The 23,558-nt window shown below is 36.3% G+C and overlaps 1 protein-coding gene across 2 annotated transcripts in view; it reads right to left on the bottom strand.

Annotated features, from left to right (window-relative positions):
* Window positions 1-256: 256 nt before the first annotated feature.
* Window positions 257-23,558, bottom strand: part of RNF145 (ring finger protein 145) — a 52,113-nt gene continuing 28,811 nt past the window's right edge. For both annotated transcript variants that reach the window (XM_070517144.1, XM_044777721.2), the window contains exons 5-11: window positions 22,115-22,350; window positions 19,359-19,534; window positions 15,790-15,930; window positions 12,604-12,786; window positions 5,706-5,853; window positions 4,160-4,516; window positions 257-1,887 (exon numbers count right to left, since the gene is read on the bottom strand). In XM_070517144.1, coding sequence (XP_070373245.1) covers window positions 1,501-1,887; window positions 4,160-4,516; window positions 5,706-5,853; window positions 12,604-12,786; window positions 15,790-15,930; window positions 19,359-19,534; window positions 22,115-22,350 — 1,628 coding nt within the window. In that variant the 3' untranslated portion in view covers window positions 257-1,500. The remainder of the gene's footprint in view (window positions 1,888-4,159; window positions 4,517-5,705; window positions 5,854-12,603; window positions 12,787-15,789; window positions 15,931-19,358; window positions 19,535-22,114; window positions 22,351-23,558) is intronic.

Raw genomic sequence — 23,558 nt, 5'->3', positions numbered from 1 at the left:
CTGAAATGGGCTTTAGAAATGCGTAATTTTTTGTAAAGCTCCCAGATGCTTCTGATGCAGAGCTAGGTTTGCTACCACGGGCAGGAGATTTCAAAGAACTGGTCCTTTTCAATTAAAAAGCTTTGCCATCTGCAGGGCCTTTTTGACAGGGATCAAGATATAGAAAAAGCCCAGCTAGATAAAAAACAAAACCTCCTAAGAACAGAATTTCAATAAAACACTTTACAATAATAGTAATCACAGGAACAAGACATCATTATCCTCAAAATTTAAATTTATTAAGACATTCAGCTATGTCTGTCAGTCTACATCCAAATTTGCTACTAAAAAGAAAATAAAGTCACATCCCACATTAGGAATACCGAGTCTGAAAAACACTTTTTGAGCCAATCCTATTGTATAAATAAATGACTAGTTTCTTTTCATATCAAAATTCCCATAAAAAATTACATTCCCCCCTCCCCAGTTCTACCTGTAGCCATGATGAATGTAAAAATTTAAATATGACACATCCTCGTCAAAGAAAAGGTGCAAAGTCTATTAACAGCTTTAAAAGTGGCATTTGCAGAATGTGATCATACAGTTATGTACTCATTCCCAAAGTGCAAATATTGCCATAATTTAACACTGTTTTGATTCAGTTGCAAGAATTAAACATTACACAGGATTGAAAAGTACACTTAGGGCCTTTATCAGTGCCCTAAAGCCCTTCCCACTTTGGCCTCCTACACTAACGTGGACTCCAAAGTGTTCATTAGAGTTTTAGTTTACTTCACACAGCCAACAGAGTATACAATATATTAACAAAAGCTTCATATACATCAAAATAGTGAAGACTCCATCATGAAGTTCAAGAGCCTCAGATTACGTGAATGCACCCGCAAGGCCCAAGTGCCCACCCCACCCCCCCGCCCCTAAGCACAAACCACGTATGAGCGTGCTCCAATCTCTGAATACAATCAATGCATTTACATCTTTGATTTCATTTCGGTGCTGTACAAAATTCAATCATCACCTGACTGAGTTCCAATTAACTGAGGGAAAAGGAGTGGAGAAAAGGGCTGGCCACTACTCACACTTGGTAACAGGAGTGATCCTGTCCCATGGAAAGTGAAATGTCAGTTCCACTCTGCCTGCTTCTTCCCATGCTGTCCTTATGCTCTTCATCCTCCTTTCTTTAGCCCCTTTCAAACACTCAAATCTGATTTTACTTATCCCTTACAAGTCAGGGGCAGTTTCTGAAGTTGCTGAGGTTGAATTTCTTGGCAAACCTCTACGAAACATCAGCATAGGATACATAAATACATTTTGATTAGCATACATTGCAAAATTTCCCCCACAATATCAAGGGGATGACAGCAGGCGGTCTCCACTGAGAGTATTTCCTGGATTAGATCCTTGGAATGTCGAGTTTCCTGCCCAGTCACTGCATACATTCATTCCTCAAATCTAAGCACGAATGGCATCATGAGTCAAGCCCTCCACCAGAGGATCAAAGCTTTACTCCTGCTTCTTTTCTTCTGGGCTGACCTCAATAGGACGTGCTTCATCTTTTGCACCAAGAGGATACTCCTTGGGTTCACAAGTTCCTTCCTGGCTCTCTGATCTTCTGGCAATGCACTCATTATTGTCCCTAGAACGTTCCTCCATCCCGGTCCCTCGGGGACGCTCTTGGTCCGGGGGTTCAGTACCTTCCTGAAGCACGATGTTCTGCTCAGCTCCAGCAGGAGGTTGTGGAGCCGGCTCAGTTCCTAACCCTGGAGGCTGGGAGGAGTTTTTGAGGTGGCAGTGGCACAGGGGGCAGGTCTCCTGGACATAGAGCCATTTCTTGAGACAGCCTGCGTGGAAGAAATGACTGCAAGGTGTGATCACAGCAGATTTCATGTCCTAAAAAGGGGGAAAAAAGATACCTCATAAATGTCTGTCATCTAAAATCTTTGCTGCTACATCCCAAAACTTCTAGTTCCAGCATTTCTTTCCAACAAATTCCCCATAGAAAATTGGTAACACAAGATCTTAAAATAAAATTCATTTTATATTTTAGTAACAATCCTCTTGCCATCAAAGATCCCTTTATACAAATAATGCAAGAACCGCTGGCTAAATAATTAAAAAAAAAGAACTAAAAACTAAAAATGAGGAAGAGACAACCTTTTTAACTGAGTTCTGCCTTAGTATGAAACACGAGGATCACACAACTGTAGAGTATAATTCCTGGGTCTCCAACGGAATGGCATGAGTACAATCAGAACCTCAAAAATCTGATGAAGACAGGACTTTTTCCACAGTTATGCTTCAACACAGCTGAACAGATTATTCCAGGATGAGATTATTGACAAGGAGACAAAATCAGCCACAGAACACCAGAGTGTTGGCAAGGAAGTGGCAATTTCACTAAGGACAATGTAATACCCAGTTTTCAAGATGGTCTATATAAGCCAGTATTTCTCAACTTGCATCAGAATCACCCAGAGTGCTTGCTAACCATGCAGACTCTTGGGCCACCCCAGACCTACTGAATCAGGACATCTGAAGATGGCATTCACCAATCTATAGTTACATAGTATGCCACTCACGTGACTTTATGCACACTCAAGTTCCATAACACTGGAATAAAAAGTGGTATACTTTGCATTAATATTCCTTGCATAATATATATTTGGGGAGGGAAGCCTGAGGACATGAAGTTTAAATTATAAGAATATACATTTAGTGAATGGACCATCAATTTTAAGTCCCAAAACAAGGAGTTGTGGCTATTGCAGAAATTCCTTGCCAAGAACTGGTAACACCTGGGAATCAACTTTTAAGCAGAAAGCCATCCAAAGAAAGGCAGCCAGCTGGGAAGGTAAGCAATTTGACTTTCATTATCTGTGTGATATCAGCAGGCAGTTCTAGCACCTCAAAAAAAGTGATGTGACAACAGGAAATACAAAAAGAGGACTCAAATCCCAGAGATGGAACATTGAGACATCGGCTGCTGAAGTTGATGTGCCTGAACTTGTCTTTGATGTGCTTTGTGTTGTGCACAAGGCTACTGAGCACAAAGGAGCCAGAACTAAGACAATGACCATTTAACTTGGGAGGAACCTACATCACTCCTCAGTCCCCTCAAATGCAGAAACAACCCGGAAAACGTTATTTTGCTAGTACCCAAAAGTATGCTCTAACAACAATAAAAAAAGTGGTAGTTGCATTTTACTCTTTGGAAAAAAATGCCTATTCTAGACAGTCTTACACACACACACATACACACCCCACCTAAACGATGAAGCAGCCCTGGAGGAAGAAGATTCCCTGCACACTCACGGGTACTATCTATGGTTTTACTCCACCAGCCCACACTCTTTAAGAGTGATTTTAAAGGCAGAGTTTCTGCTCTGGCCCATAATTTCTGTCCACTCTTCCAACAGTACAGTTCAGCTGTAAATGCTACTCAACCACCCTACTGCACAAGTGACTGGTGACTACACTCTAGGCCAATTTTTGTTGTTGTTTTATTTCCAAGCTGATTTAAATAGTATGTTTGGATTTTTAAAAGAAGGCAATCAGCAGCTATTCATGGCGCATGTGCCAAAAATGCCAGGTAGGCCAACTGCAACAGCACACCAATTGGTTGCCTCTACCATATCGCCCCGCCCCCCACTGTCACACAGAGAAGTTTGTACCCATCTCAGATATCCATCAACCCACAGGTAAGCACATACCCGCTGCACCTACATTAAGTAAATGAATACTTCTTCCCCACCCGGGGAACACCAGAAGGAAAAGAGTCAGAATCTTGGCACACCACTTTTCAGAAGTTGCTGACTCCTGATTGACAGTATATATTTGATAGTGCATATATATCTGTGTGTGTGTGTATATATTCAGGAGTAAATATAAAATACACCTGACCTGTTTTTCCTTTATTTATGGGTGAGCAATAATGTTGAAAATAACAATAAATTAGAATTCGAGGGACTAAATTAAAAACTTTCAATTTAGAAATAAAATGGAAATATTTTATCAGGTCTTTAATAATTTCTGAGGCCCTTTTTTTTTTCCAAACCAAGGAGATAATTCCGCCGGGAAATTTAACTTGAATTTGGTTAATGTGGTTAACGTCCCAAGGGATACGTCACATGACCCAACCAAATGGATTCTTGCTGTGAGTTACCTGATAGCAGATGGCACAAATATCATTGTGTTTCTCAAGTTGCTCTTTCGTAGCAATGGGTAAGGATTTAATCTTATTCACAGCATCCCTGCGGAGAAGGAAGCTCTTCCACCCCAGCTGGGCCCGAAGCCACACATTATAGTATGAATGGATGAAAATGATCATCGAGCCCATTACTGTCCATTCTCCAAAGATGGTCTCTGAGACACCATAGGCCACCACACAAAGGGCCACAAGAAACTCCAGCAGGCGGTAAGTGCCATTCACATAGTAGATGACATCATCCATGTTTTCCACTGGCTCTTTTCTGAATTCCTCAACCATAAATAAGACATAAATAAAAAGTGTTCCCAGAACCTGAAAAAAAATAAGTATGTATGTTAAAACAGAATATGATCATTGAGAAAGTTTTTTCATAGCTTTCAAAAACAGTAACACATTCCTAACACTTTTAGGACGCCACATTTTATATCTAGAGGAGACAGTGGTGTAATTAAAATGTGGGTGATCTCAGTAACCCAGGTATCAGATACCAAAAAGCCATACCTTGAAATGCAACTTTTCTAAAACAATTCTGATTAATAATCAGTTTTCTCTGACTCATCCTTTCCCCTCATTCCCTAGATCACTAAAACCCAACAAAATTCTACCTAAATTTTCCTAATCCTGTAGTCATGCCTGTTCCTCAACTTTCAAAGACTCTTTACCTCTACAGGAAACAATGAATCCATTTTTAATGCCAGCACTACATTTTCTCTTACTTCTTACTACTAGGCAATAAAAATTTCCCTGCAATATACAGTATTATTACCAATACAAGTTATCATTTCCAGGGCAACAATGCATGTGTGTGTATGCGTGTATATATAACGTCTGTGTTTGTAATAGAGACACACATGTTATATATTTATATACATCATGAAACTATACATATTTCTGAGTGGGTATTTACTAAAAAATGTGCTCCAAACAAGAGCTAAAGTTTTAAAATATTTATTGGGTACTTATCTGTTCAAGATTTATATGACAGCTCTGTATTAGACCTTTTTTTTTTTTTTTGAGGAAGATTAGCCCTGAGCTAACATCCTCCACCAATTCTTCTATTTTTGCTGAGGAAGATTGGCCCTGAGCTAACATCCGTGCCCATCTTCTTCCATTTTATATGTGGGACGCCTGCCACAGCATGGCTTGATAAGCAGTGTGTAGGTCTATGCCCAGGATTGAAACCGGCGAACCCCGAGCCGCCAAAGCGGAGTCCGTGAACTTAACCTCTACTTCATCAGGCTGGCCCCTGTATTATACCTTTTTGAAAAAGAGAAATTTCAAAGTTTAATTACCTTGATTAACAGAAATACGACATAGGTCTAGCATTTTAATAACTTACATTCTCACTCCTATGCGCAAATAAATGTATTCTAGTAAACAGAGTGGGAAGTAATCACCTAAACAGGACACTTAAAATAATTAATCTTGAAAAAGTTTAATTCCTTTTCCAGAAGGAAAAATAAGAAAATCAGTTATTATATAAACTTAATCCTGGGCTTACCTGAAGAGAGGTGAGAATGCTGCTAGAAATAATGATAAGAAGCCAAAAATCCATGTGGAAAAACTGGCAAATCATGTAAGCCATATAAGCAGGGAATACCAGTAAAAACAAACAGAGGCTCACGGCACGGAAGTGTTTCCATAAACTCCTAAGGGAAGAAAAGCATTCTTTTAAAGTGCCTGTCATCTAGCAGCACGACAATCGCATCAGCAACCAGCAGGTCTTGTGCCATGCTTAAACTTCACCAAGGCGGTGCTTCAGTGCCCCTCCCCACGGCAGTCACTGTGCTGGATTTCAGGGCAAGGCGTGTCACAGGCTTGGTATTTCAAAGCCACCTGACTCACTCCTTCTCTTTTAGTCTCCATGCTCAGTCACTTTCAAGTATCATCAATTCTCTTTTTTTCTCAATAGTTTGCTTTCAGTTTCATTCCCACTCCTAGCACTTCAAAGCAATTTCCAGCTTTTGTAGCATTAAATCTTAACAATTTTAATAGTAATTTGTGATTGGAAGTTACACAACATCCTTTCCCTGATCCGGTCCACCCTGTGATGAAAACCTCTGCCGCTCTGAGTACAGTTACTAAAGGGAATGGCTCTCGATGAGCAGATATATTAATCCTCACATCTGCTGAGGTTGGGGGGAAGAAACTATGAACCACTGTGTCTTAAGACCTACTGGCTGGTGCTGCTTCCTCTAGCCCTTGATCTATCCTAGCCAGATCAATCTTCCCAAAGCTCTACCAGAGTAATATTGGCAACACCTTCTCTAAACTTTGTAGCCCAGCATTTGAGGTCCTCTACTACTAATTTTTCAGTCCAAACTTGTTAACATTGTTCCTCACTATAAGCAAAGATGGTTAATTAATGATCTGTCCTCCCAGAAAAACACAAGCACTCTTACATCCCACCAGAAATGCCTCCATCCCACTCTCTCTTTTTCAAAACCCTAGTCTAGACTCAAGCTAAACGAATATATTTTACAGATAATGTAAATCTTTTCTCCAGGAATCACCTGCACTCTCAGAATTCTTAATACCTATACCAACCAACAATACAACGAGCTGTAGTACTGCTTCAATTATATATTTTATATATTATGCATCTAAACATTTTTATTTATATTTTTATCTAAAAATATTTATATATATGTATGCGTGTATATATATATATACACACACACACATAAAAAAGTCTTACTGCCCAAATCCAAATTCCTTGAAAAAAGGACAATTACTCCCTCATACAGCCCAGAGCCCAAGCACAAAGACTTGAAATTAGAGACAAATAAAACTTGAAAATTTATTCCTGTTTTATATTTTTCAAATTATTTTCCATCTGTTACTACCTTTTTTTACCTACCCATCTACCCATCCAAGTGCAAAGCCCTCTGATGTAAGCAGGACAAGAGATCATGGTTATTTCACAGGGAAATAGTTACACATATAACTTTACGCTTTTAAGACACTCAATAATCAAGAGATTTCTTAGACTTAGATTTCAGTTTCTGATTCCACTTGAACCCTGCTTTGTTATCAACAGTGGAATACATACACACGTGAAGCCCACTAGTTATGGCAAAAGCAGAAGAAACATAATTTTTTCTTTTACCTCTTTATACATTGTAATACTCTAATAGATCATTCCTTAAATACACCCCAATTAAGGCAGATTGTACACCAACTTCCGAAAGATAAATATACAAAAACTCTCCCCAAGATGCGCCTTAAGCAGAACTTTGAAAAATCTTTCTGTGCAACAGAAAAAAGATGTGATTTTCACCCCCCTACAAGTTACTTTACCTATCCAATTCATAAGCAAATAGGTGATAAAGGACCCTATTACCTCCACAAGCGATTTTTTAAAAAAAGATAATAGCTACTTCCATTTCCTGGGTAAATAAAAGCTAAAGTTGGAGTAATTTTTTTAACATTGTGATCACAAATCTAGAAAGAAATCAGCATGAGCCCAAAACAGCTTTCCCCTCTCTTAAAAACAAAACTCAACTACAATCAACATAAACTGAATATCGAGACTTAAAATTATTTTTTAATGATTTCCTATAAAACATGAACAGATTATTTAAAACCATTATGAAGAAATGTGGATTTCAACCCAAAATAGTTTAAACCTTGTGGCTGCAACAAAATTAAGCTGTTTTAATCAAATATCAAGCACTTGTGATATGTTCTCAAATCCATGCTAAGAGTCTCAAGGAGACAAAAAGCAGCATAAATCATCTTTCCTACCTTTAACTATTTTAAAATAACCACACACAAAGTTAAGTGCTATACTGTGTGGGACTATCTATAATTAGCAATTTGGAAAAGGAAGTGAATTATTATGATGGTAAATATTAAAGCTGGGTACTTTGGAAAGTGTTTTATGTCTTTTCTTATCAAACATTTCTATCATCAGAAGTTAAGGGACAAACATAAATCTGTCAGTAGCTCTGCTTTGAGATTCAAACACAAGCAACTTTATTTTTTTTTTTTAAAGAAAAGCAGGAAGGAATTACTGTAACAGTAATTAGGTTAGATGATAAATTATAAATCATTTTATTTAATAGGACGACTTGCCTTAAAATTTTAAATATATCTTCCAAAATCAAGTTACCTACAATCCATTTATATAAAGTAGGTATATTTACACACATAAACAGAAAAGTATATACAACAGTATGACAAGAGTTTTAAATTTATTCTAATTATTTGCGTGTATTATATACACATACATATCCTTATATAAGCAGGTAATATTCAATAAAAATCTAATTTAAAATTAAAAATAAAAAGAATAGGACCAGCCCCACTGGCCTAGTGGTTAAGTTCAGTACGCTCTGCTTCAGTGGCCTAGGGTTCAGTTCCTGGGTGCCGACCTACCCTGCTCTGTTAGTGGCCATGCTGTGTTGGTGGCCCACATACTACAAAATAGAGAAAGACTGGCACAGACGTTAGCTCAAGGCCAATCTTCCTCAACAAAAATAAATAAATAAATAAAAAGAAAAATAAAAAGAACAGCAGAACATGACACTGAAATCTTGGTCCATTCATAGGTTAAGCACTTTAAATGAAAAAAATTTTTTTACATCCACCCCAACTCGTTTCTTAAAAAGTCTGTCATTTGAAAAATCTGCTACATAATTTGAATAAGCAGACTGCAGTCCTAAAATTACTTGTTAAATAAAGCAATAAGACTTACAGATAAAAGTAACAATTATCTCTATGGCTAGAACGATCTGAGACATCGTTCTAAGTTAAACGCTGGAAATTACCTCTAGTCCAAGCAATTCCAAAGACATGAGGATTTTCCTCCTAAAGACTTCCTTAATAACAGAGAGAAGCAGTGTTTCATGCACTATCAATATTATCTCCTAGTTGTTCCTCTAATTTGAGAATTAAGATATTTTTCATTTCCTTTTTTAATCCCCAGTATACTGAATTAATCATAATGCTTGATTCAGAACACACTATCATCACTGGTCTGTGCATGTCCCTCTTTCTAGTTAGTCATCTAATTAGCTATTGTAAATAATGTAACAAGCGTTCACGAACCCATCTCCCCAAACAAAAGCAAGGGCCTGGACAATAACCTACATCCAACTATACGGCAGGCCTGCCTATTGCACGTCCTGCCTCCCTCCACCCAATGAAACCAGTCTTGAATCCTGTATTCTTCCCTCTCTTGCTTGTTTCCCTGTTTATAGTTTTGTTTAACTTATATCTATTCCCAAAGAGCATATTTCAAAATTGTTTTTAACATAAAAATAATATTCTATATTGTCATCTTTTTGGATTTACTTTTTTACATTATATTGCTATGAATCATTCATACTGTTTTTTTTTTTTTTTTTTGAGGAAGACTAGCCCTGAGCTAACTACTGCCAGTCCTCCTCTTTTTTTTTGCTGAGGAAGCCTGGCCCTGAGCTAACATCCATGCCCATCTTCCTCTACTTTTTATATGTGGGACGCCTACCACAGCATGGCGTGCCAAGCAGTGCCATGTCTGCACCCGGGTTCCGAACTGGCGAACCCCAGACCGCTGAGAAGCGGAACGTGCAAACTTAACTGCTGTGCCACCAGGCCGGCCCCAATTCATACTGTTTTCTGTGTCACTATATTTTTAACACTCCACTGTGACTATTATCACATTTATTCACCCACTTTCTTGTTTGGCATTTGGGTTGTTCCCACCTATTTGTTATTGTGAATTGTGCTGTGAACATTCTTCTGTGTGTCCCTACTGAACACGTGCAAGAATGTCTTTGGCATATACCTAGGAGGAGATATCGCCAAACTGTTTTCCAAAGTGATTACACCAATTTACATGTCTACCAGAAACCTGGGATATCCTGTGATCTATATCTTCTTCTACCCTAGGTATCAGCTGACTTTCCTTTCTCTTTTTCTGCCTTCCTTTTATTTATTTATTCATTGACAATCCCACAGGTTTAAAATAGTATCTCATTGTGGTCTGGATTTACATTGCTCTGATTACTCAAGATGTTGAACTTCTCCATATTCATATGTTTCCTCTTTTGCTAAAGTGGCAATGCATTTTATCCATTTCTCTCACTGATTTGAGCTGTTCATATATTCTTGATCCTAATTCTTGGGCACATGTGAATTTTATGACTATCTTCTCCCAGTTTGTAATAATGATTTCTAATTTATTTATCTGTAGGTTTAAGAAATGTTACTAATTTTAATAGTTAATCACTCATTTCTTTCATAATCACAGTTAGTCTTAGTCTTTCGTAGCCAGTTCTGTCAGTTTAAGAAATTTTTTCCTATTTGAAGGTCCAAAATATACTAACCTATGTAGTTTTAATTTTTCGGTTTTGACATTTAAGTCTTCTAACATTCTCAAGTTGATTCTTTTGTTTATAGTTTGAGATAAGAATCCAAATAGAAACCATTTTTTTCAAGCTACGTTACACCTGTCCCCACTCATCTAACATGCCACTTCTGTCATATACCCAAGTTCCATACATATATGGACCTGTTTTGGGGGCTCTCTGTTCCACTGGTCAAGGTGTCTATACTTGACCCAATATTACAAAAGCTTCATAGTATCTCCCACTATGAGTGAAATAAAACTTTATTTTTCTCAAATTGTCTGATTTTAATATAGGGATTATACTGGCCTCACAGAATGAGTTGGGGAGTATTCCTTTTATTGTCTGGAAGTGTCTGTTTAAAATAGGGATAATCGGTTCCTTCAAAGTTTGGTAGACCTTGCCTGTAATGCCAACTGGGCCAAGATCTTTAAACCCATTTGGTTCCATTTCTTTAACAGTTGTAGAACTATGCAAGCTTTTTAATTCTTCTTGAGTCAGTTCTAATAAGTTATATTTTCCCCATATCTTTCCCATTTCATTTGTTTTAAAAAGTATCGGCATATAGCTGTTGACAGTGTTCTCTTATTACCATAGGCAATGGTGGGAAAGAGGTAAGAACAGAACCCTAACAGTTCATTCTTACTTTATCCTTTCACAGCCAAGAGCCTCTCCTGCCTCCGCTGTGGGCATCAATGACAACACTGACACCAGGTCAAAGTGACCACCCCACCCCCACACACAAGGATCTCAGTTCTGCTTCTTTCCCTCTCAATTTCCTCTGCATTTGATCTTGGAGGAAGAGGCCAGTAATGAGGCTAGTTCCGCATCCTGGAAGGATCCAGAATTGGATTTCTGATTCTTATGGTAGTGGAATTACGTATATTTTTCTCTTTTTCAGACTTTCTATAGTATTATATTAGTCTCATTAAAATATGCTAAATTAATTAGTATAACTAATAATACTAAAGGATACTGCCAGATATGACAAAATAGTAATTGTATTTAGGTCAAAAACAATCCAATTTAAGCGGCCATTTAACTGAGTTCAACATCTTAAATGCTTCTATTGAGAAACCTTAACCCTCAAACCCAATATCAAATAACTATAATTAATTATAATGATTATCTGAAACATACGCAAGAGCTTTGAGATTATTTAAATTAAAATATTTCTTTCAGCCATTCTACCATTTGAGAAAAATTTTAGAATGTTTGGCAATTTGGGATGGGGGATAGAAAGATAAATCTGATGAACTAGAATTAAAATGCTAATACTGAATGTTTTAAAAATCTGCTGTCAAAATTCTATCTCCCAAAAGACTGCTTGCTCCCTTGCTCATAAAACACTACCAAAAGCAGTAACAGATTCAGGCATTTTGATAATCAACAGTCAGTGTTAGATAGAAGCTGGAAAAAAATAATGGCCTGAATTTTAAGCAATTCCTTATAGGATGTCCTTGCATAAACTACAATAAGCCAAAAATAGTATCTTAAATAGCTAAATACTGTAACTTTTATTTCTTAAGAAAACTTCTGTGATATGTGTGACTCCACCTATTAAATTTATCTGGTCCCATAAGGTGTCAAGAATCCTCATTATAACCTCACTAAGGTGCAACTGTCTGAAAGGCCATCAGATGAGGCTGTTCCATGCATGCCTATCTTTATGACTGCCTGACAAGCCTTATTTTTCTCTCCATTTGCACTTCTCTCAATGCTTTCTCTCCTTCAGCATTACACAGAATAAAATTATGTATTATTTGCCATATTTACTGGACTAAATTTGATGTTCTACATCCTTAATTTTAAAACTGGAAAAATACAAAAAGTATTAAATTTCTCCAAAATAGAAAAACTTGATTTGTAACCACACAGCCTTTGATGTGACTTTTTAACTGCAAGAATCTTGAGAGAAAAAAACGAAACACTAAACATATAGAAAAAACAAAAATGTAAACTTGTTAACTTGACCTAATACCAATTATTCATCCATTTCTAAATCTTCAGATAACAAACTCATGTAAAGAAGATTACAAAAATTTCTTTCAGGAAGTTTCTCACTTGTCTCTAGATGCTCCCAGCGCCAAAACAATAGGATCTGCAATCTCTAACATAGACTGCAGGATGGACGCCACGACGATGAAGAGGATAATGCTGAGCAGGAAGGCCCGGTGGACCACCTGCAGCTCTATCAGACCCGTCTGCACTGCCAGGATTAAGAGCGTGACTCCTTCTGTCATGCCCCTGAAAAAACACACATTTTCAGAGAAACAAACAATAATTACAATCTTACATAATTTTGAGAGAAAATAATCCAAAAGTTTAGACTGTTGTTACATATTTGTAACCTATTCTGACTGAAGATAAAAAAAAACCTGATCAGAATATTAACTTTTAACATCAATGTAATACAGTCATAATATATCACTACATGTGCAAAACATAACAGCTATTATTTTAGCACAGAACGAGGAGAAAAAAAGCAACTTCTAAGATAAATAAAAGTGTTCTAACTTGTTGCTAATGAGCCAGATACCTCTACCCATTCTCAGATATCTACTGAATTTATCACTGCTATATCCTGAACTATATCCTTATATCATCATGAGCTATATCCTGATTATAAAATATAAAAGTCACAGGTAAATGTCTTCATAATCTTGGAGTAGGAAAGGTTTCTTTAAGCATAAGAACCAGAAAACATAAATACAAATATTTCTTTGAAATTCAATCTCCATATGCAAAATATATACAAAGTTCTAAGACCTTTTATCCTACGGACTCAATTTATAAAGAACTTTTATAAATGCGAAATGAGCAAAGGATAGGTATAACTTTCAAAATCACAAATTAGCAAATATTTCAAAGTGTGATGACCCAAGTACTGACAAAGAATGTGAGAAAAAAATGGTCAGACCAAGTTGAGATATAACCAGATGAAACCTTTCTGGAGAAAAATCTGTTAATAAATTTAAAATGGACATACCCTTCAACGCAATCTTACTGGTAATAATTTACCCTATGCATGTACTACAAAAGTTAAGATATACAGATATGAGAAAATATAGTGAACAATGGAACGTGTTATGTGACATCATGAAGATACAATCAGCAAAATCCAGAGTCTGAAGAACTAAGTAGGACAAACAATCTGGTGTCTTCAACAAGTAAAATAAAAGGGATAAAATATAGAGATAGCAGGGACCTAAATATTAAAAGAGACTTAAGACACATGTAAACTAATTGCAATATGGGCCTTACTTGGATCTTGAGTTGAACAAAAAAATGTTTAAAAAAATTTAGATAATTAGGGAAATCTGAACAGCAACTGATGTCAAGGAATTCTTCTTCTCTTAGGAATGAACATTCTACTGTTATGTTTTTTCAAAAGATTTATAGGCTGAAATATTTATGGTGAAAATGATATTATATCTGGGATTTGCTCCAAACAAATGCAGCCAGGGTTATGGAGGAGGGGGAAGGGTGGGTGGAGTTGATAAGGGCATACACGACATGAGGCTGGTCATGTTACTGGAGAGGGGTGACAGGTACATGAGGGTGATTCATTTTATTGTTCTCTCAACTGTGTTGGTTTGAATTTTCCTAATTAAGCATTTAAAAGAAAGAGAGACAAGTACAAAGTTACTCACAGCAAAATTATTTTTAAATAGCAAAACAGCATAAAAGAGATACATCTATATTTTGAAATACTATCCCTTCATCAAAGAGAATGATGTATTTGTATGTGCTGACATAAAAAGCAAAACAAAACTATCTAAAACATATTTAGTGAAAAAATAAAGCGCAGAACAGTGTATATAGTACATGGAAATGAACCAAAAAGAATATATATATATGCACTTTTCCCTACAAGAAATTTTAAAATAACCATCTATAGCTGTACCTTTGGGGAGAAGAAATAGGAAGTAGGGGAGGAAGTTGTCACTTTCTGTTTTGTACTTTTTTTTTTTTTTTTAAAGATTTTATTTTTTCCTTTTTCTCCCCAAAGCCCCCCAGTACATAGTTGTATATTCTTCGTTGTGGTCCTTCTAGTTGTGGCATGTGGGACGCCGCCTCAGCGTGGTCTGATGAGCAGTGCCATGTCCGCGCCCAGGACTCGAACCAACGAAACACTGGGCCGCCTGCAGCGGAGCCCGCGAACTTAACCACTCGGCCACAGGGCCAGCCCCTCTGTTTTGTACTTTTTGAATGGTATGAACTTTGTGAACTTATACATGAATTATTTTTCTTTCTTATCCTCCCTCCTTTTTTCCCATTATAAAAGTGTTAGTTGGGACTGGCAGGAAGATTGTAGTGCATAGGTTTTTTTCTTTTCTTTCAAAAAAAACCCTGATACACACACACAAAAAACTTTCCCCCAATTTCCAAAGTACACACCATCTACTAATTCTGAAATATTCCATAAAGATTTAAAAACTTTAAGAGGTTTTATAAACTTATATAAATGAAACCATTAAACTCCTATATTAAGATAACAGAAATCATGACAAGTTCTAGAAACAGTTACAGAGTTTCACAATATCTGATCTTAGTGACTTAATAACAACTAGAGTGACTCTTCTGCATTCTCATTAATGTGTCCTTTGAAACTTCAATCAGCATCAAAATTATGTTGAAAAATAACAAAATTTTTTTTTTAAAGATTGGCACCTGAGCTACCATCTGTTTGCCAATCTTCTTTTTTTGTTCCCCCCCAAAACCCCCCATACATAATTATACATTCTAGTTTTAGGTCCTTCTGGCTCTGCTCTGCTATGTGAGATGCCACCTCAGCGTGGCTTGATGAGTGGTGCTAGGTCCGCACCCAGGATCTGAACTGGAGAAACCCTGGGCCGCCAAAGCAGAGCGTGCAAAACTTAACCACTTGGTCACCAGGCCGGCCCCATGTAAAAATTTTTAGTAAAGTATCAAATGTAGAAATCAGATTCTAACAGGGCTACACTAAAACTTCAAATGGGAAAAAGGAAACTACCAAGAATATCTTAAACAAATCTAGGAGAGTGACTCATATGCATTGTTAGGTATATACAACAAAAATATATCTCTAATACGTGAGAATTTAGTTATTTTTCATAGTATTTTAATCCAAATGTTGCACTCATTCCAAAAAAGCCTCCTCAAAATTCCATTTCTTCTAATATTCATCAAGAAAAAAAATTAATCATTACTTCTTTAAGTTAAATACAAGATTTAAATTTCTAGAGATATTCATTGTAAGGAACTTACCGATTCATGGCAGGATCATTCATGAAAGCTCGATAACCCTGCAAGTAGAACTTGCAGAGTGTCAGGACGCCCAAGGCAACAAAAGAAACCGTGAAGACCAAACCCAAAAGGGAGTAAGGCGTACTGCAGCACTCAGCAATACTAGAAAAAAGGGGGAAACGCTGACACATAAAAACGTTCCATTGGGAATAAAAACTTCTTAAGCCTTTAAATAACCACCAAGCGTGATCTGATCCTCATTAACTAATACACCCCAAACCAAAATTTGAGATGAAATCATCTAACCATTCCGTTAATAATTTAAACCCCTTCTTATTATCCTAACCTACATTCTTCTCTCTCTGGCAAATATTCAGTCCATAGCACCCTACCTGAAACAAAGCCTTATTCTTATATACCTATCATCTCCTTCAAAGGCAATAAAACTCTAAGGGCTTAAATCTTGTTCAAACCTTAAGAAACATATAATTAACACAATGACATTTAACAGAAACTTGTATAGTTGCCCATTATTTCTTCTGAAAAATGCTGGCTGTTCAAATTTGTCAGACCGTACCGCTAATGTGGTTACTTGTCCAAACTCCTCGTCTGACCCGACAGCTACGGGGCAGGGCCCACCTGACTCTGCAGCCCTCGACCTCGCTCACCACACAGTATCTTCCACACTAATGGTGCTTTAGAATTTAATTTAATTTAGTTTAGGTTTAGCTAAATGCATTTTTTTCCTGGGCCATTTCAAAAGCATGTCCAAGATTACAGCCCAAGACTATTCGAAAATACTTTTAGGATCAATTTTTAACAAACAAGTTTGCTATGAATACTACTTATTAGAAGAACTGGAAGACCTGACACTACAGCCTGGAAAGACTTTCATATTTTATGGAAATACATTCAATACTTTAATTGACCATCGTAGATACTAACTTACAAGTATTTTGCAAATATATGTAATATTATGTACTAATAATTTGGATTTAACATTTATATAGCATCCAAAAAATGTTCAAACCACTGTACACCTTAAGTTTTAGAATCTCAGGGAAGAATTTCATTCGTTTGGATGAGGCATCCATTCAGGCAAATCAACACCCGCCCTCTACTATGCAGCTCCTGCTCCTGCTCCAGTCATCCTTCCCACACGACTGCTTACAAGGGAGTTTTTATGTGAAAACATCTAATTTTACGTACACCAATGGACATTACGATGAGAAAAAATATCCCTTACGAGCCAAAATATCTACCAGTCATGGTGGTTGACAGCTAAAATAAATAATTTTATACAAATATAATTTCTGAAGTGACTGACATTTTTCTCAGCAAAATTATTACATAATATGTTTAAACACAACATCAAGTAATTAAAAAATATGAGAACCATGGCTGAAAATAGTACTAAAAATTTTACTTCATCCTCACTGGAAAAGTCTGAAAATTTTACTGGAGGTCTACACTATTTCTCTATTCCTGTCTCCATATAGAGAGAAATCTTTTACACCCAAACATTCAACTACATTTTCAAGAGGAGCACATTCTTTCCCTCTCACTTTAGAAAAGTATGTGGTGCTATTTTTCAAAAGAGAACATACTAAAGAAAACAAAAGGTTTCAACCTAGCTTTGGGAAAGTGAGCGAGCTTGGGAAATTTATAAAATTTTTCTTCCCCTCTCTCTTCAATGATACATTTTATTGATTTTAGTTTCTATTTTTCGGCTGCAAAAAAATCTTTTTGTTTTTCAGTTTGTTTGTGTGTGCTTTTTTTGTTGGTTTGTTCAGTCAGGGTATCTGGTAAACTTGCAATTCTTTTTTGTAAATAAGTTGTTCTTGGACAAGGCAGCACACAAATATAACCTGGCGCACAAGAGCTCTAGAAGGACAAAGAACAACACTTACAGAGACATAAATTAAGAAAAGAATTGTACGGGGACTTCTCTATTAAAAACCAAATTAAAATATTCTTATTCTGAGAGGGGACAATCTATCTTATGTATAAGAAAGGAACAGAGAGTCCTTAAATTACTTTAAGATACCGAAACCTCATCTAAAATCTCACATATTATTTTCTTACTCTCTAAGTAAGTCCAAATTCATTCACAGCTTCACTGATTTGTTAAGCTTACTACATTATGCTATAATTCATTTTAGTGTGCTTTACAGTGGATAACAATCTGGTTTAAAACATGACCAATCCCAGCTCCACACTAAGGTTATTATCCTAGGTTATTATCCTAACCACAGGACTGTCTCTCTCTCTCTCTTTCAATGAAGTTACTTATGGAACATTTTAATATTCTGCATAAAACCTCCATAATATTTATATAAAAACAAATAGGAGTGAAACAATTAATAATGAATTAGCCATTAAAATGTATTTGATATCAATTTATTGCATGTTTATAAAAGCTATTTACCAAGTAAAAGTCTTATTTTCAAAAACTACAAAATCTGACTCACCAATAAGTTTATTCTACTTATTTGTCAAAACAGGTATTGCCCCATGACATTTTTATTGATATTTAATTTAGTACGTTTTCAATCTTAACAAATGCCATACCCTTAAGGACAACAATTGGTCTTAACCATCTCATTCCCTGCGCCATGTGGTGCACAGTGCTCCACCATCTCGACGGCTGAGAAACAATGGCACTATTAACTAAACTCAAAACTGGTATCTGCCTCTATCTACTTTCCAGGACGATGGAGGTTCATTCTTGCTTTTCAAAGTGACAAAGAGCCAGGGAACAAAGACGTATACCTACGCACCAGATTCTGAGGGCTTGAGATTCAAACTCAGAGTGGAAAAATGACAACTGCGGATCTAGCATAAGCTCACAGCAGTGAAGTAGAAAAAGCAAAGCAGAAAAAAAGACTCTAATGACTTGAAAGATTTTCTTTAAAAAAACAAAACCTTAAAAAAACAAGTCTTAGAATTCCTTTGAGTTAAATAGTAAAGTACTATGATATTTCACCAATTATTTGACTTTATCTCAATAATGAAGCAAAACATTACAAACACCAGGGTCCAGTGAAAGTGTATAGGTAAGGAACAGGGCCTGAACTCAGGGTCTGCGTGTAAGCAGCATCACAGGGCGAGTCACTCATGGGGCAGTCTCCTCAGCTATAAAATGGTACTGACAGTAAAGGCACCTATCCTCAGGGCTGCTGTAAACATTAAGTAGGAGGAAAAGTGTTTAGTAGTGTGGCTGGCACATACTAAATACTCAATGAATGATAGTTACTTTTTGTAACATTTTTCTTTTATTGACTCAATAACTTAACTTGAAACTGAAAAAATATTTTTACAATTTGCTATATATCTTTCCACAACTCATTTGCTGCACTTTGGTCCATACTGCAGCCAAATACACCACCATTATTATTCAGCACCTCCCTGCATTGCCAGACATAGGCATCCACTGAATGAAAATCCTAGCTTAATTAAGTATCAATATATTTAATTAGCAATATTAATATAATACGACTGATAAAAGTTAATCTGCAAAACTTTCTACCCCAGATCAAAGTTTTCTCTTCCTAAGGTTATATATAGTATTATATGCTCTTATTATTTACCTTGTCAGGAAAAGGAAAAGAAGCCTCTCCCGTGATGCAGGCTGATCTCGAGTACTGAAATAGGAGTAAATCTGGAGAGCAAACAAGACGAGCCAGAAAACCATGAAAAGTACAGGGACGACCAGTTGATTCCACAGGGACATTCCCAAGGCTAGAAGGCCATATACCTCCACTACCTGAATAATAAAATAAGATAATAACATCTTGTATCATTTCGACACACACTTTTAAGCACAAAAGAATTTAATCCAAAGTACTAAAAGAGAAAAATTAAACAGATTTTCTTTTATTGCAAGTGTTTCAGCTAAATTCCTTTAAAGTTAGCTCTATACAGTTAGCAAATAGCATGTTTTTTTAAAACCTACTGATTGTGAATTATTATTAATACTTGACATACACCCATTACATGGCAACAGAATACTGCCCTAATATAGTTCACAGATAAGGTCAAAAGAAAGTCACATTCAGAGTAAAACTAGTCAAAGGCAGCTTGAAGAGACTTGGTAAACTTACTCATATCTAATCAAAATGATCAGGACTAGCATGAATGATGCAACACTGCTTGAGGGACGAGGAAAAGGGGAAATAGAAAAGAAAGAATTTTGCAGGGTTTATTCAAGAATGTCACAGATGAGAAATAGTTTGCTGGAAGACAGTATAATCACTGGAGAAGTTCACTGTGGAGCAAAGATGGTTAGCAAGTCTTGTCACCCAGGCAAATCAATTCCCCTTGCTCCTACTGTGTGTTTAACAAGCAACATTTCTCAACTGATTTGGCTTGCCAAGTGCATTAACACCAGCAAAAAAGGTAACACCTAAAAAAAGCTTATTAATCAACTGTAAGTCAGTAAAATTAGCTTTCTAGTTTATAAAACAATCTCTTACGAGACTGATCAGGAGAATCAATTCTCATTATCTGATTCAGCCTGAAAGGATAAACATAACTAAGTTTCTGGAGTTACTAAGCTAGGGACCAGACCCTGGTAACACAACAGAGCTCTGCCAAGCAGGCTACAAATTCTAACTTGAGCAGCCAACTGGTTTTGCTGAAACTCTCAATGTGATCCAGCAAGTTTCAATAAACTATAAAAATCTTAAATTAAAATACATTGACTTGCAAGTTGTACTGGTTTCTAATTAATATCTATCTCTAGGTAGATAAAAATCTTTAAGTATTAAGTTAAAATATCCTGACATGCAGGTTATTCTAAATTTAAATGTTTTCATCTGTAAATCAATGCTTTTGCTAAAATCTAGTGAAGATTAACCTCTATTTTTCCCTGATTAGAAAATATTGAAAGAAAAAGGAAACTGCCCAACTAGTTGCAAAATTATTATTAGCAGCAAAGCTGATCACTGACAGAGAGAGAGTACTCTTGATCCTTTCCATTCAAGACGATGATCACTAAAAGCATGAGTTTCTACTTCTTGCCTATCCAGTTCTTTCCAGGTCATGAATTTCATAACCTACAACTTATTTTCAACTACAATACCTAGTGATGCATGAATCTATGGCAACCAAGAGGGTAAACAAGACATGGAAAAATGGAGGCTCTGTCTTCATGGTGACGAAATAAACAGTATCCAATTAATATTTACTGAATATCTACTGTTTCTTACAAATTGGGACAGCTCCAGAAGACTGAATTCAAAGAAATACATATCTTAAATTTGTCATTCTTACTCTGAAGACAACTACAACCCTTCCTCATGAAGAAGCTCTTCATTTACAGCGTGAAAATAACTTCCTCTTCTTTGGAAGACCTACTTTCAGGAAAATCGCCCAAGTTAATTGTTATGTAAGATGAAGAAAGGAGGTAGAAACAGGCTAAGGCCAAGAGCTTAGGGAAATTTTTCTGGGAAATCTACCCCTGGGGCCACAACAGCAGCAAATAACACTTCACTTGGTACCACCAGCTTGGCCAATCTGAACGCTTCCTGTACCTTAAGGTCACGGACACAGTCAAGATGTAAGGAGAATGCCCATGCCATTTTAACATTCTCTTTTTACACCAATGCCAGTTTTAAGATCTAATCTTATATACTGAAACTTATCAATTACATCAAGTAGAAATATTTACCACCTGAATATCTATTATTTGCGCCTGGGAATAATCTGTTTTAGAGCAAAGGCTGAAAAAAGTAGGAAGACAGAAGTATGTTATGTCGTCAAAATCAGCTCAAGTACTATACCTAAACAAAATTCATCATATTATAGCCCAGACTATTTAACTCGTCAATTTAAATAAATTAGGCAAACACAGGGAAAAAACTAGTCACAGCAGGACTATAATCAGGAGAACAATCAGGACTAGATCTCTAGGTATTCAATTCTGTATTATTTTTGTCTTCGTTATAACAGTTAACACATACTGAACATCGTCTGCCTGGCAGTGAACTCATTTAAGTCTCACAGCAACCCTCTGAGCTAAGTACCACTGTCAGTAGCTCCATGTTACAGATGAGCGAACTTAAGTGAGTATCCCCAGGTTACGTGGCTGGTGAACAGCAGCGCCAGAGCAAAAACCCAGACAGTCTGCTTCCAGAGAAGCACTTCACTTCACTGCCTCTCAACAGAACTTCATAATAGAAAATCTCAGATGCTCCTAACTGGGGTGAAAATAGTTGCTATTTTGAAACTGTCAAACAGAATGTTACGATGACCATGACTGTGAAATGAAAGTGAACTACATAGTCTCTAATAGCCTTAAATTTACATAGAATCTTATCTGCCTGTGTGTGACTGTCAGTCTTACCTGAACCAATTCTCTATATGCAGACTTCGCAAGATTATAAGGTACTAAGAGATTAGACCCAAGAAAATAGAGAACTTCCAATCCAGTAAAAATCATGGCAAATTTGTTGATGATAACAATTGTCTCCAGAGGAACAAGGCAGAGTCGTGCTAGCAGAGGAAGCATGTGAGCTGAAAAGAGCCAAATCTGCTTCGTTTTCATGACACAGGAGCATAAAGTACATACCACCAACTGACCTAAAACGGGGAAGAGAATGCATTTAATTTTGAGATTTGGTATCCACAAAACAAAAACAAAAAACGAGGATGATGACGCAGCTTTTGAAGAAGTCTTACTAAGATCTCTTAGATAATACTTTAAATCAAGTTTTAACTTCATCTGACCATAATTACACATTCACTTGTTCTGTGAATTTTGAACACCAATTCCCTAGGACTGATTTGAAAAAAGCAGCACAAATATCCAAATGGTCTTCATCATATTCCAGATGGCATGCATAATATGGAGAAAGTTTATTAAAATGTCTAATTCAATATTACAGTAATTCAGTAACTATTGTTTATATAAAGCTCCTTTTACAAAGGTCCTAAATATTTAACTGTTCTGGTCTATAGGTGAAAACATAAAATCCAAGAGACACAGCTGCCCGTCCGAGATCATGCTGCGACAAGACTTATTGCGAGGTTTTCGATCTTTAATTGCTCTTACAGGACCATGAAAGCATTCCCAAATGACTCAATAATGAGTTAATAACTGAAAAGTTTAAGTAAGAAATTCTTCTCACAGAGGATTATGCATCATCATTATGAAAAGTTAGAAAGTATACATAAGCAAAAAGGAAAAAAACTCAAACTCTTATAATCCTATCACCAAAAAGTAGGTGGGTCCATTAAATGAAGGACTACATGTAAAGCCTTAGCATTGTATCTGAGACCTAATAAGTGCTCAATAAAAGTTAGCTATTCATAGTATTTGCTGCCTTTTCAGATTTATTCTATGCATGTGAACATACACAAATGTTTCATATAAAGGTGATTATAGTATATATGATTTTATAATTTTTATAAAATTATACATACCATTTTATAATCAGCTTTTTTCATTTAATACATATTATACATATCTCTCCACAGTAATAAATATATATACATAGTTTTTTTTTAGTTGTATGGTATATTACACAATGTATATGATGTACTATTAGCATTTGGCTTTTTTCAAATATTCTATAAAATGCTTTGTTATGAATAAGCTTGTACATTTATGACATCCTTGTATAAACTACTCATAGCAAATTTCCTAATTTTTTCTTAGACTAAATTCCTAAAAGTAGGATTACTGAGTGAGAAGAAACATTGTTTAAGGCTTTTGACACACACTGTCAAATTGCCCTACAGAAACAAAACACTCAGGTACAAGGTGCCCATTTCCCCACTGACTTGCC

Source organism: Equus asinus, chromosome 9 (assembly GCF_041296235.1).
Source record: "Equus asinus isolate D_3611 breed Donkey chromosome 9, EquAss-T2T_v2, whole genome shotgun sequence".
NCBI classification, from domain to species: Eukaryota; Metazoa; Chordata; class Mammalia; order Perissodactyla; family Equidae; genus Equus; species Equus asinus.
This window is presented reverse-complemented; position numbering and strand designations above follow the sequence as displayed.